This window comes from Corvus moneduloides, chromosome 3 (genome assembly GCF_009650955.1).
Source record: "Corvus moneduloides isolate bCorMon1 chromosome 3, bCorMon1.pri, whole genome shotgun sequence".
Lineage (NCBI taxonomy): Eukaryota > Metazoa > Chordata > Aves > Passeriformes > Corvidae > Corvus > Corvus moneduloides.
In genome coordinates this window covers 67,955,724-67,968,118 of record NC_045478.1, presented here as the reverse complement: position 1 = coordinate 67,968,118, position 12,395 = coordinate 67,955,724, and the positions used below count along the sequence as shown (strand labels likewise).

General features: G+C 38.9%; 1 protein-coding gene across 3 annotated transcripts in view; it reads left to right on the top strand.

The window, feature by feature from the left end:
* PDE7B (phosphodiesterase 7B) overlaps positions 1–12,395 on the top strand; it is a 171,481-nt gene that overhangs the window by 134,421 nt on the left and 24,665 nt on the right. For all 3 annotated transcript variants that reach the window (XM_032102112.1, XM_032102111.1, XM_032102110.1), the window contains one exon: positions 11,905–12,056. In XM_032102112.1, coding sequence (XP_031958003.1) covers positions 11,905–12,056 — 152 coding nt within the window. The remainder of the gene's footprint in view (positions 1–11,904; positions 12,057–12,395) is intronic.

Sequence of the window (12,395 nt, the reverse complement as noted above, 5' to 3'; positions counted from 1 at the left end):
CTGGGGAAGGGGAAGGGAGGACAAGTAAAGCAGGAGGACTGGCTGGGAGTCAGGAGTAAAGAGGAACTCCTGGGAAAGGGAGGACTCAGGCTCTGACGGACTGCCGGCAGTTACTGCCACCCAGCCACGTGCTGCTATCAGTCTTGCTGATTAAAGGTGTTTTCTGGGTTGTAAGTCCATCGGAGAGCTTGATACGGCTGATGTAGAAAGACATAAGGGGGAAGATGGGTCCATCAGTTTTCCCGGGACAGAGGGAATAACTTACTGGTTGAGCAGAGTTTTCAGGACAGTTTAGTTCTGACTTGCCAATGAAAAACATGAAGAAAAATCAGGTGTAGGCTAGTTGGAAATAGTACTGGTCATGCATGCCCTTATAAAGACTGAGAGAAAATAAAGCAGCTTTCATTCATGAAGTAGAAGTGGATATATATTCATATTCAAATGTGACTAAATTACTTATTTTTATTTTGAATACATACACTTTATATAAAACTCCGTTCTTCTGTTCTTTCTTCTTCATGGGTAAAGAAACTGAAAACTTACCAGGTTTTTTTTTCTGGCAAAAGGGCTTTCACTTTTAACCCCTGTAGATGAATCCTACCATCCTCCAAATCCTGCCAGCCTCTGGGAAATGCTGGTGCTGTCCGTGGGCTGTCTAGGGAGATGTCCATGGCAAGGGATGTTCCGGTGAATAGTCAGCCTTTGATCATGCCAGGAGCAAGGCACTCCACACAACCCCTCTGACCATAACTGCTGAACCTGAAAAGTGGTGCCTCCTTGTGTGTGCACCGCTGGTCCAGCAGGGTGGGACACCTGGGGTTTTATGTTCCCGTGCTGTCACAGAGACCTCCAGCTTACTCTTTGTACTGCTTTTCCATAATCTGAAATAAGTCCGTATGGCTGATCATGATCTCTGTAAGGGAAAGCAGTGATCCTGATTTGGGATTTCCCATGGTTTTCAGGTTTTTATATATTTACCATTTTCTGACTAAGGAGTGGTGTTGGCTTAATTTTTCAGTGCAAAATGACATGAGATTTCTAGATATTTGGCTACTGATTGTGTAGCTGGCAAGTGCACTGGGCCTGGCTCACTTGGTGACCTACAAGTAAATGAAGATGCCCAGTGTCAGAGCATGCAGATGTGTTTTGCCAGGAAGTAAACAGGCTTTTGTATTATTTGTTCATCTACATCTGTCTGTTAAATCCATTTCCGCTGTGCAGAAGCAGCAAAAAACATAAGCACATAAGCAGCAAAAAACACAGTGCTGCTCATCCTATCAAAAAGAAATATATGTAAATGTCACTACTGCGCAGTTTCTTGAAAAGTACCCAACTAATACTTGAAGTAAAATTTTGTCACCTTGTTGCATTTGTTAGGGGGCAGTAACTGGCAGGTAGCAACTGTATCCTGAAAAATGTTAGAGTGAGGGAGGGAAGAGGCAGAGAAAATTCTATAGTAAATATCCTCAGAGGTCATCAACAAATGCGGCATAGCAGCTTCTCACTAACAAACTGAGCTCAAATAGTGATTGTTCCATCTCTCATCTGAAATACTGTTCCAAATAACAGTACCAGCCTCGTTTTAAAGTAAGGGAAAACACTGAAGCTCATTCTTGAACAGAGTTGATATCCATTATGTAAATGCACACTTAAAAAAAAAAATAGGGCATTGATATTTAATGTCAGACTAAAGGTTACTTAAATGTAACTCTTTTTGAGTGTACTTGCAGATTCAGTCAAACTAATGGATTTTTCCTTTGTCTGTTAAGGGTTAACACTGACTAGACCATATCTTTTGTTTTTTCTGGAGTCCTACAGTAAAGTTGCTGTGTAACTTAAGACACCAAGTCTTTTTGGATAAGAAAACTTCCTGCACTCTGAAAATGGGATCTTCTGTAGCCCTAATCAAAGACAACTGGATTAATGTTGACTTCTTGCTGTTTGAGCTAGTATCTGTGATACCATCTACACATTCCTCTGGTGATTCTCTGCAGTATATAGAAAGTTAGTGTTACTTCACCTTGTCTTTGCCAGGCTGTCGGGACCATGAGGATTTTCCAGAATGCTGTCTGGGGGAGATGCAGGGCTTTAGTATCTTCCCGTCTTTTCTCTTCCTAGTTGCAAGCTTTCCTAGGCATAGTTGCACTGGTGGGTTTGGGGACTCTTAAGATTACTCTGGAATACCAAATTGAGTGTAAAATAGCCCTGTGTTATCGAGGACTCCTTGGTTCTGTTTTCTGAGGAGTGAATGTTTGCCCCAGCCTCTAGAGTTAGTCCTTGCAACTTAAAGAGACCTGCATGACCTACCAGATTCTGTGTTGATGGCATTGAGTCAGGAGCTTGAGGGGAAGCCATGTAGCAGCTCCTCTCCTGCAGCAAGGGGAAGCTGCGGTAGCCGCTGCTTGCTGTCTGTCAGCCTGGTGTGGAGATCCACTGGAGGCAAGCCCACCAACCCTCCTTCTGTCCTGATAGGGCAACCAAACCACTTCCTCCCAGTGGCCCCTGACATCTGCCAGAGAAAAATGAGCCCCCTATGAGACTTGAGGCTCCACGTTCACTATGAGGCCTAATGAACCAATATCAGACTTTACAAACTCCTAAAATAAGAGAGATTTTGCACAGCGCTATAGGTTTATAGGAAAATAGGATGAGAGTTTTCTCTTCAATTAATTCCAAACCAAACCTCACAAAGTTTAGGACATTTTGGCTCTGAACTGAGTAGCTCAAGCTTGAAACTGATCCTGATGCAGGTTGAAATTCATATTGGCAGCTCATTGGCACTTCTGCATTTCAGTGAATTAAGTGAACCTTACTGTGTTCACAGGACAGAAAAGGAGTTAAACTGAATATTTTCAGGGTAATAACTTAGGATTTGAAACACTTCTACAGTGAAAATTAATCCAATTTTCCTTTTAGCAAAGTATAGTTTGGATTTGAGGAATAAAGGAGCATAACTATGGTAAGCAATAATTTAGTTCTCTGATTCACAAAGTTGCTCAGTGAGTCATTGAACCAGATCCCACCAGTAACTAATATGCATTGATTTAAATGGATTTCATTATCTCATTATGAGTTTTTTTGGTTGCTGTGATGGCACATTTCTTCATTGCCTTAGCTCAAGGTTGAGGGAATTCCTTGTGATAAATCTAGACTTGTAGGTAAACATGAAGCAATAAGCAAGAAGACCTCACCCACTTGCAATTATGTTAGATACTTTGTTATATTGCCAGGTTCAATCAAGTACAGTAACAAAATAACATAGTTTACAGCTGAGATAGTAACTTATTATTTACAAATATGCTTGTCATGCAAGTCAGAAGACAAGGAGGTTCTTGAGACATAAATTCTCCAGTTCCCATCTTGTTTATGCTAAGCTTTTATCTGGATTAAATTTTGGCTTGTAAATGACAAAATTATTAGACTTTATAATTGACAATATTTAATTCACTTCTTCAGTATTCACTTCAGTATTTTTGTATGTGACCTGCAAATTGGAGTTTCTGTACCCAAATAATGTTACCCAGAGAGATTTCTGTTTTCTTACACCTTGCACAACAGGAACACAGAGTGAGATCTGAGAATATGTAAAATGTCAAAACATGTCCGTAGACATTCCAAAGGTATGTCTCTGTATTACTTAGGATTTTGATGATGTTGTCATGCAGAAATTGAGTCCAAAAGAACCCCACCTGCTTTAAGCAGGCAGAAGTTGAGTCCAAAAGAACCCCACCTGCTTTAAGCTTAGGTTGGCAAATTAATTTACAGATTATGTACTTCTAACACCAAATGGTGATAAATGGTAATATTAGGTAACATTCAGTCTCTGTCCTTGATTTGCTGTCTGACCTGAGTCAAGCAAAATACTCTAGGTTTCAGTTTGTTTGTAAATAAAGTGAATTCATCACATACTTTGCAGGCATATGATGAATTAGGTATTGGAGAAATGAAGAGTGTTGTCGGGATTAGTAAGGGAAGATACTAAGTCATGAAAATGTCTCCATCTCAAAGAACCAAAGTCTGTGGACATTTGAATCTGTGGTTTCTGCCTGTCTACAGAAAGGTCCATTGCAAAATTTACATTCATTTTTGGGTTTGGATTTTGAACACTCCAGGGCTTTCAGGTAGGGCCCATCTCCAGTGAAAATAAAACTTAACCGCAGCCACCAACCCAAAACTGAACCATCAAGCAACCTGAACCCAATTGAGTGAGGTTAAAAAGAGTTTGGTTAAGTGCCTTGTTTTGTTGCCTTTGGCTAGAAAAAGCAGTGGGAGTGAGAGATGCCTTTTTAGATATTTCTGACCTAGGTTAAATTAGGACACTAAAAGTCTTGTGAGGAAGTTTCAAGGACTGATTGGATTACTCGGATCCCAACCCAGACTGTGGAGATGAATCCAAAGTTCCAGATGGTTTTTAAATTAGAAAGGGAGAGATCTTATGAGGTCTGCATTATTTCTACATAATACCCCTAGTTCCTCATGGATAAGCCCATCCAAAAGATACTCATCAACATCCCTAAGACACATAGACTTCTTAATCTGGTTAGCTTGTTTGAATGGGACGAACATTTCCAGAGCTGGTCAGCCTGTGGCCTTGCTATCAGTCACCTACTCAAGGAAGAGAAATTGGAGTCCTCTTAATATTTCAGCACGAAGATTGTTCTCTTTTCTGGTAACTTCTCACTATATTAAAAAATTCTTCTTGTCGTTGGAAGTCAGTCCAGTTCACCCTTTTCATTAACTAACAGCAAGGGGTTGTTTTGGGGTTTTTTTTTGGTGGAAGAGTTTGCATTTTTGTATTTTTGTAAGTGTTGTTATCTGCAAAATTTGGTAACAGAGTTTGATTGAAAAGTATATTCTGCTTCCTGCCATTCATGCTCCTTGTTTAGCTTAAATGCCACATTTGCAGAAAAATGAAAGCCAGAATGTAAAACTGATAGATGCACATGCCCTCATATGCTAAAATGCATCATTTTGGGTTATGAATGCTTCAGGAGGACTCATGACAGCAAGCAAAACAGACAAAAAACCTACGTGTGCTTCACACACAAAGTCTTAGTGAACACTGGCCTGATTACACACATTTGTAACTTATTTTTTTAGTACAGACTTGGGATTCAGTTAACTGAAGATGTCCCTTTAAAAGTTGCCAAATGATGCGTGACCCATCGTGCCACCCCGCCTTCTTTTCCTTGATTAGAAAAGGGAAAGGATGTACTGAAGATAACTGAGGGTACTTTCCAAATGACCAGAGGAAAAGAAAGAACAAGGAGATGGGATCATTAAAATGATAAATGAAAGTTGGGTTTGCTGTTATTACAGGTTATGTTGTTTTTTCTCCAGGGGAGTGAAGGAGGAGGGGATGCACCATTTCCTGTTGGAGAAACTGTAATCAGCTATAGAACATTTGCAGTTTTAGGAAGAAAAGGTCCTGACTGCTGTACAAAGATTGAAGTGGCAGAACAAAGGTTCATGTTGAAATGACAATGAATTTGTGGCAAAACAGAACACAACATGCCATTTCCTAAGAACTTGGAGGAGCCCTAATAAAAGATGCCAAAATGTTTGTTTGCATAAAGATGAGTGATAGCCCAAATAAAGGCTTCAAAATGTGATAAGAAACACATCTAAATTCATCTTAAATTTGGATTTAATCTATTCCTCTTCCTGTTATTATGGCTAATATTCTGTTACTTAAGTGGTCTTTGAAACGCTAATTTCTCCAGAACTTGTAATAGGATTATTCAGTATATAAGTGGGATTATCAGCGTAATTCTTAAATTCTGTATTCTCTTTCAAACAGTATCAAAAAGAATGTATTTTGGGATGAGGAGGAAACTGCATGACTAATGTTATTTAAGACGCCAGCAGTTGTGCAGGAACTTATGAGTTGGAAACGGAGCTGTTACAAGCCACCATCACTTTGAGTGATGTTCAAAGAAGAGGAAACTCCAAAGCCAGGTCACCTAGAAAGGTGGTGTCTCAGAACCTCTCACACTAGCCAGAGAAGCACATGAGTATCTCCTCTGTAAACAGGGCTCTGCATTGTTTTTGTGCACTTGTGCACGTGGTTGGAGAACAGAATTTTTACTCAAAACAGAAAATTTTAAAGTTCTTTTGCTGTACTTCTAATTTTGTGCTTTTCTCTGATGTGTCCAGGGTCTCTCTCTCTTTCTCACAGCTTCTGCCTAATTGCAAAAAAGATTACCCCTCTGAAGAGAAATAATGCAGTTGCAACCTATATGAAGAATGGCAGCTAACAGAGAACACTTGATCTCTGTTATCACCAAAAAATGAATTTTACCAGAAGTCAAGGAACAAAGAATATTTTAGATGTTAGAGAAGCAAGTAAAAACAAAGTGTTTATAACACAACTTTTTGGGATTCCATATAGTTTGAGGCAGTCTCATGAGGATTTCTGCATTTACAAGATTTCAGTACAACAGTTTTTTGTTTGTAGTTACAATACAGTGCAAGGTGTTAATCTCTGTCTTCTTAGTTGCAGTGACCAGTGTATATTCAGATGATAAACTTGACACAATCTTACTATTTTTGAATCAGTCATGTTTTTTTAGTTTCTTACACCAGTCACAGATGATTAAGAAGTAGAACTGGGGTGTTCATCTGAGCTTCTTAGTCCTTTTGCATTAGTCTGAAAGCTTTTATGTGACAGTCCTTCCGTGGGCTTCTGGTGCTTTGTGCATTTTCTCAGGCCTTTCTTCAAAACTTCAGTGTTTCCTTTCTGAAGAAAGAAAAAGAAGAAAAGTAGTTGGACTACAAGGTGAGATATATCAGGAAGGCCTAAACAGTGCAGAGAGAAGAGGTTTTCTGTTCTTCTAGTTGACCAGTGCTTTCTCCAAAATTCAAATTTAAAATACTACGTTTGTCATTAATTTTTAGATTACCTCTGCTAGTTCAACTGCCGGTACTAATGCTGCTGTTGTCTTTTGGACAATATGATAAATCTCTAATGTGAGAAGGTATTAGGAAGGCACAGCAGTTTCTTTTCTATCATCAGTGCTATGCAGTCTTCTTTAGAAGAAAAATTCAGCAACCAAGCATGCAATGAATATGCCGAGCGATACCTCAGTAAAGGTGATCTAAATGCGTGGCATGGTTTTACATGCAAAAAAAAAAGTGGACAAACACCAGCTATTCCTTCTAAGTCAATTACATACCTCTCAGGCTCTCAAAGAAAAGCTTTCTAACCAGCTGTCAGGCCAGGAACCAGTGCGGAAAATTGTTTCCCAGAGACCTCACTGTTTGCAGACTGTCTGGACCTTAAATTGCAGGACTCGCCCTCTCACCTTATCTTCCAGATACCCCAGCACTTTCCTACCCATCCTGCCTGGCTCTTCACAGGTGTACACTGGCTGTGTATGGAATGCCTTTGCATCCTTGGAAGAGGGGAAAGGGTATTATAAATTGTATGAGTCAAAGGTAGCTGCTTGAGAAGGTGATGTATTCTGCATCCTTTAGGAAAGAAGGGGGGAAAAACATTTTCCTTTTCTGAATCAGTTCACTTTCGAAAATTAATAAACCTTTTTTTATCCACTCATGCTGCTGGGTGACCTGTTCTTATTGTATGCTGAAGTGCAATAAAATAACACAAGGCAGTACTGTGAAGAAAAACTCGTAGGGTTTATTTGAATGCATAACCAAGTTTGTTTACTTTGAAAGAACAGTAACAATGTAATGAATGTCTGATGTAGAGTTAAGTACATCCTTGTCCAAATTTGATTTATGTGATCATTTCTGGATGTTAACTCAACCATTGTTAGCATAACCTCCATCATTTTTATATTCATGCTGACTGTGGGCACGTGTGAAAGCAGTGTGAAAGAAAAGTGAAAGAAAACTGGTAGCAACTCCCAGTGCAGGAAACCTCTTTCCCTGAAATAACAGAGGTTGGTGTGTAGTGAGCCATAGATCAATTTAAGGCGAGCAGATGAGTGTAACTGGAGGAGCTGTGTTAGGAGAGAGAAGGCAGCCATTGATTCCTGCAGCTTATTAACCTCTTGAGGGCCACGTGCAGTAATGCAAACGTCAGCCATGGTCTGCTGGTGTGTGTGTGCGTGATGTGGCTATCAAATTACCTGAAGAAAAATGCAGACACTTTGGTTGCCTGCTAAAACACAGCAGGAGATACGCTGCGAGCTCAGGCCGCCTGAGCTTTTGAAGGCAGAAGTTGAGCTTTGTGAGGAATGCTTGTATGAACACTTCTGTAAACATGTATGTAATTCATACAAGATGTCTGTGTAATTCATACAATAACTTTGTTCAGTGTACAAAGGAGAGTTTCTGCAACCCTGTGCTAGGCAGTAACTCTGTAGCATGATGGAGTTTTTTTAGGTAAACAAAACATTCAGAAGTTGCCACAATGGTTAAAGTTAAACACAATTCTCGAGGGAAGTTTTATGGGTATAAACAAAGGACATTCTTGTTTGTTTTTCACGTTCATTTCAAGATTGCACATAATTACTGAATCCTTCCCAAGTGAGCTTTGCAGTTCATGTTTTTTAACCAGATGCTATAGCATATGTTTTAGTACCTATAGTTCCACAGTTGAAGTTCCGGAATATCGGTGGTAATATTTTTGATTAATTTACTTTGTAATTCAATTTAACCTGAAGGCACTGCATGACTTGTATCATATGTTGTCATCAAAATTTTATATTTACGATTTAAATTGAACTTTACAGTTGTCAATAAAGAAGAAGTATGTTCAGCATATTACTATAAATCATTCACATAAACCCTTAATTTCATCTTCAACCTGCATCTTGATTTTGTGTCAGCTGGTGGATCCCATATGCTAGGATGGCTCTTTGCTTCTGGGAGATTCAGATGCAACTGCTGAGCTGAGGGCAGAATTTGAGTGTTCACTCTTGGCTGCTTTGCCTTTTGCTCTTCTGTTTTAATCAACCTTTATCTCTCAACTTAATATAGTTGTGCTTTTCTCTTTTTTGGCACTGATCTTGGGTGGAGAAGAGAAAATGCTGATGAGATTATACTTGTTTGGGGTGTGTTGTGCTCAGAGAAGGGCAGTCTTAGTCCAGTTTTATGCAAGACACTATCATAATAAAGTACATTATTGTGGATGTCACAGTAATCTGTAATGGGTCATAGCAATCAGTTTATAAGTCCTGTGATTCAAAGGCAAATCAGTTATTACTGAAATGACCCAAAGGATGTGATTTTAACATGATGTTCTTTTAAGTCAACATCCAGAGTTTGCATCCAGAGTTTGCATGTGGATAGCCTGCAGTGCTGGATTTGGGCTGTCCTGTCAAGAGCCCAGTTTTGAAACTGCATTTGCTACAGTTCTTTATCAGTATTATGAACTTCTTCCTTTATGAATGAAAATACAGGACAACAGATTATTGTGGGTAATCTTTTTTGCATAATATATTGGCATACAGCACTCACCTGAAGCATCAAGTCAGGTTTCAGGGGCACTGTCTGCTGATGACTAAATTTGAATTGAGACCCATGACAACCAATGGGCAGCAAGTTTGATGTTTCAGTTGAGAAGCTATGTTTCATAATAAGAAGTTATTTGTTTCCATCTGATGTGTTTGTGCTTTGGCAAGTATTATTTATGGTACTGAAATGATGTGGTAATCCAAAGGATAAAATAACTACTTCTTCGTAATCCAATGTACAGCTGCTTGTTGGGACTCAGGCCAAGCCTTCACCTTCACATCATCCGCAGCAACTCTGTGTGTGAGTTTTAAAGACAGTTTTAAGAGTGTAGGTGGTAATTTCAGTCATCTGTCTTTAACTGAAAAAACAGATATTAACTTAGGTGAAAACTACTGGGAGCAAATTCTAGTTTTTCATGTAAAAAAATAAAGTTTTTTGTACTTTAAAAACTTGAACTTGTTACCTGAAAGTAGTGACAGTTTGTGGGCAAAGATAGAAATAGGGAAGTTGGAAAGTTAGGAAACAGCTAACACAAGTTTAAAAAGTGAATTTCTTTTAAGAGTGTTTTGCTATCCAGGAAATAAATGGAATGCCAGCCATTTCGTAGCAGCCCTGTATAAATGAAAAGAAATAGAAAAACAAGTCTTCTGGTTCCTCCACCTGTCACTGCCACTGGGTAACTGTTCACACCTACGTTAGTCACTCCTTCAACAGGCCGTGAAATTGTTCCAGCTTTTTAAATGTGTGAGAAAATAAAGGCAGGTGCTGGCACATCATGAATGAAAACCTGACCTTCAGGCTGATACAGTAGTGGTGTTGTTACTGTTTGCGTTCTGGAAACCACATGACTTGTCAAGTTGCAATAAAGTTATTTTGTGTTTTTATATTATTAAAGCTCAGTGAGGTCTTTGGACCGCCCATGAGAACCATGAGGATTGCTAGTGTTGGAAGTCATATTGATAGTCAGTACTTAAGGATGGGGGTTTTTTTATGTTGTTACTGACTTTGTGCCACTCAGTAGCTGTTGGATTACTTAATAAGGAAGAAGCTTGCTACAGAGGGTGCTCGCACATCTGCTGTTAGAGAAATCAAATCCTGAACTGTGATCCAAAAAAACCTTAGCGACTTCTCTGAAAATCCTCTCAGAATAATGCCACTCATAGAAACAGCAGGCAAAGTGATATTTCAATTTCACAGCAGAACAAATATTCAGTATTTTTTCATAAAAAGAGATGGAAAAATAGAGAATAGAGAGAGTCATCTTCAGTGCATGCATATTTTTCATGAACTCTTACTTAAACCTGAAATCCAGTGAATTGCTATGAACTTCTTATCTCAAGAAATCATTACTGGTCTCTCAAAGGACTGTTTAATCTTCAGTGTCTTACAGGGTTTGTCTTACAAATAAAACTGTATTGAATCTTGCTACCTTTGACCACCTGTCAAGTTTCTATCCTCCCTTTTTTCCAAAACTGATACCAGACTGCAAAATGAAAACACCACAACTGTATGTGAGGTTCTGTTAAGAGTTCAAATGAAATTACCTGAACCATTATGAGTTTTAGAAAGCCTCCATATTTTTCTTACTAACAATAAGGTAATTTAATTACTGTAATTAGTGATTTAATCACTGTATAAAACTGCCTTGATTTTTTGTGTCACATTTAGCCCTATATGAAAATCTCCTAATACAGCATTAGGGAATGAGAATTATCCTGGTACTGAGTGAAAAGAACGTATTCTGTTGTGTAACCAGAAATACCTGTATTATCTGAATATACCTGCTTTCCTCATTGCAGAGCTAAAATATTTTCTTCATTTATAATTTGTTTTAATATGTAGAAGGGATAACAGATAATGCTACAGGATTATTAACCTATTCTTTCTCTCTTTGTTTTCATTTTCCAAAAGTGGGTCACACGTTTGTGTTTTCAAACTGTATTTTGAGTTCTCTTTTGGTGTCACTTTCTTGATTTTATACCCAAGATCACCTTGTTACTCTAGTGCTGTGCAATTTTTAATATATTCCAATGACACTCCTGTGAGGTAGCAAGGTAATGTTATTTTCAATTGTATAGTTAGGGAACAGAGGCAGAGAGGGTAAGAGCAGTTTTCCTTGTACCTAACTCTGCCTAGTCATTTAGGCTCCCTCTGACGCCTACAGTTAGGGGATGTATCACCCCCTTCCCCCGGTGACTGAGCCTGGGTCACATTAAAGGCTGTGGCAGGCATGCACTGAACTCAGATCTTCCAAGACCTACATTAGTAATCTCTTTTCTGGAACGTATTTCCTTTCTGAAATAAACAGATGTATTATGCTGGAGTGATTTGAATACTGCTCCTTCATGTGGCTTGGCAAGAAGCATGAACTTCATGATTTTTCTATTACTATTTTAAAGTTTTTGTTATTTCTCCTATTAAACTGTTAATGTCATCAATCATCTTGGGTTTCATGGCTTTAGTACTGATTGCTTTTCACAGATACTACACTCTCAGGGGAAATCGGCACCAAGAAAAAAGTGAAAAGACTGTTAAGTTTCCAGAGATACTTCCATGCATCCCGGTTACTGCGTGGAATTGTACCACAAGCCTCTCTGTACCTACTGGATGAGGACTACCTTGGGCAAGCAAGGGTAAGACGGGTCTCCAGATCTCCATTTCTTTTAATAATACTACAGAGAGTGTCACTTTTGTTTCAGTCTTCAAATAACCGAATTTATGGCTGATCTTTCTTAAATGACCCACGTTACATGTCTGCCTCACAACAAACAGATTGTCTATTCCCTATTTATGGTTACAGCCTCGAAGGCTTAGGTCTCAGAGCAACAGAAAATGCTGCTACATCTATTCAGCGTTTTCAGGTTCCAACAACTGAATTATAGTCTGGATTTAATAAAGAATGAAGGATTTCTGGTTAAGTTACTGATTTAAGTGCAGCCCTGACACAGGATTTAGTTCATCCACTTTAAAAA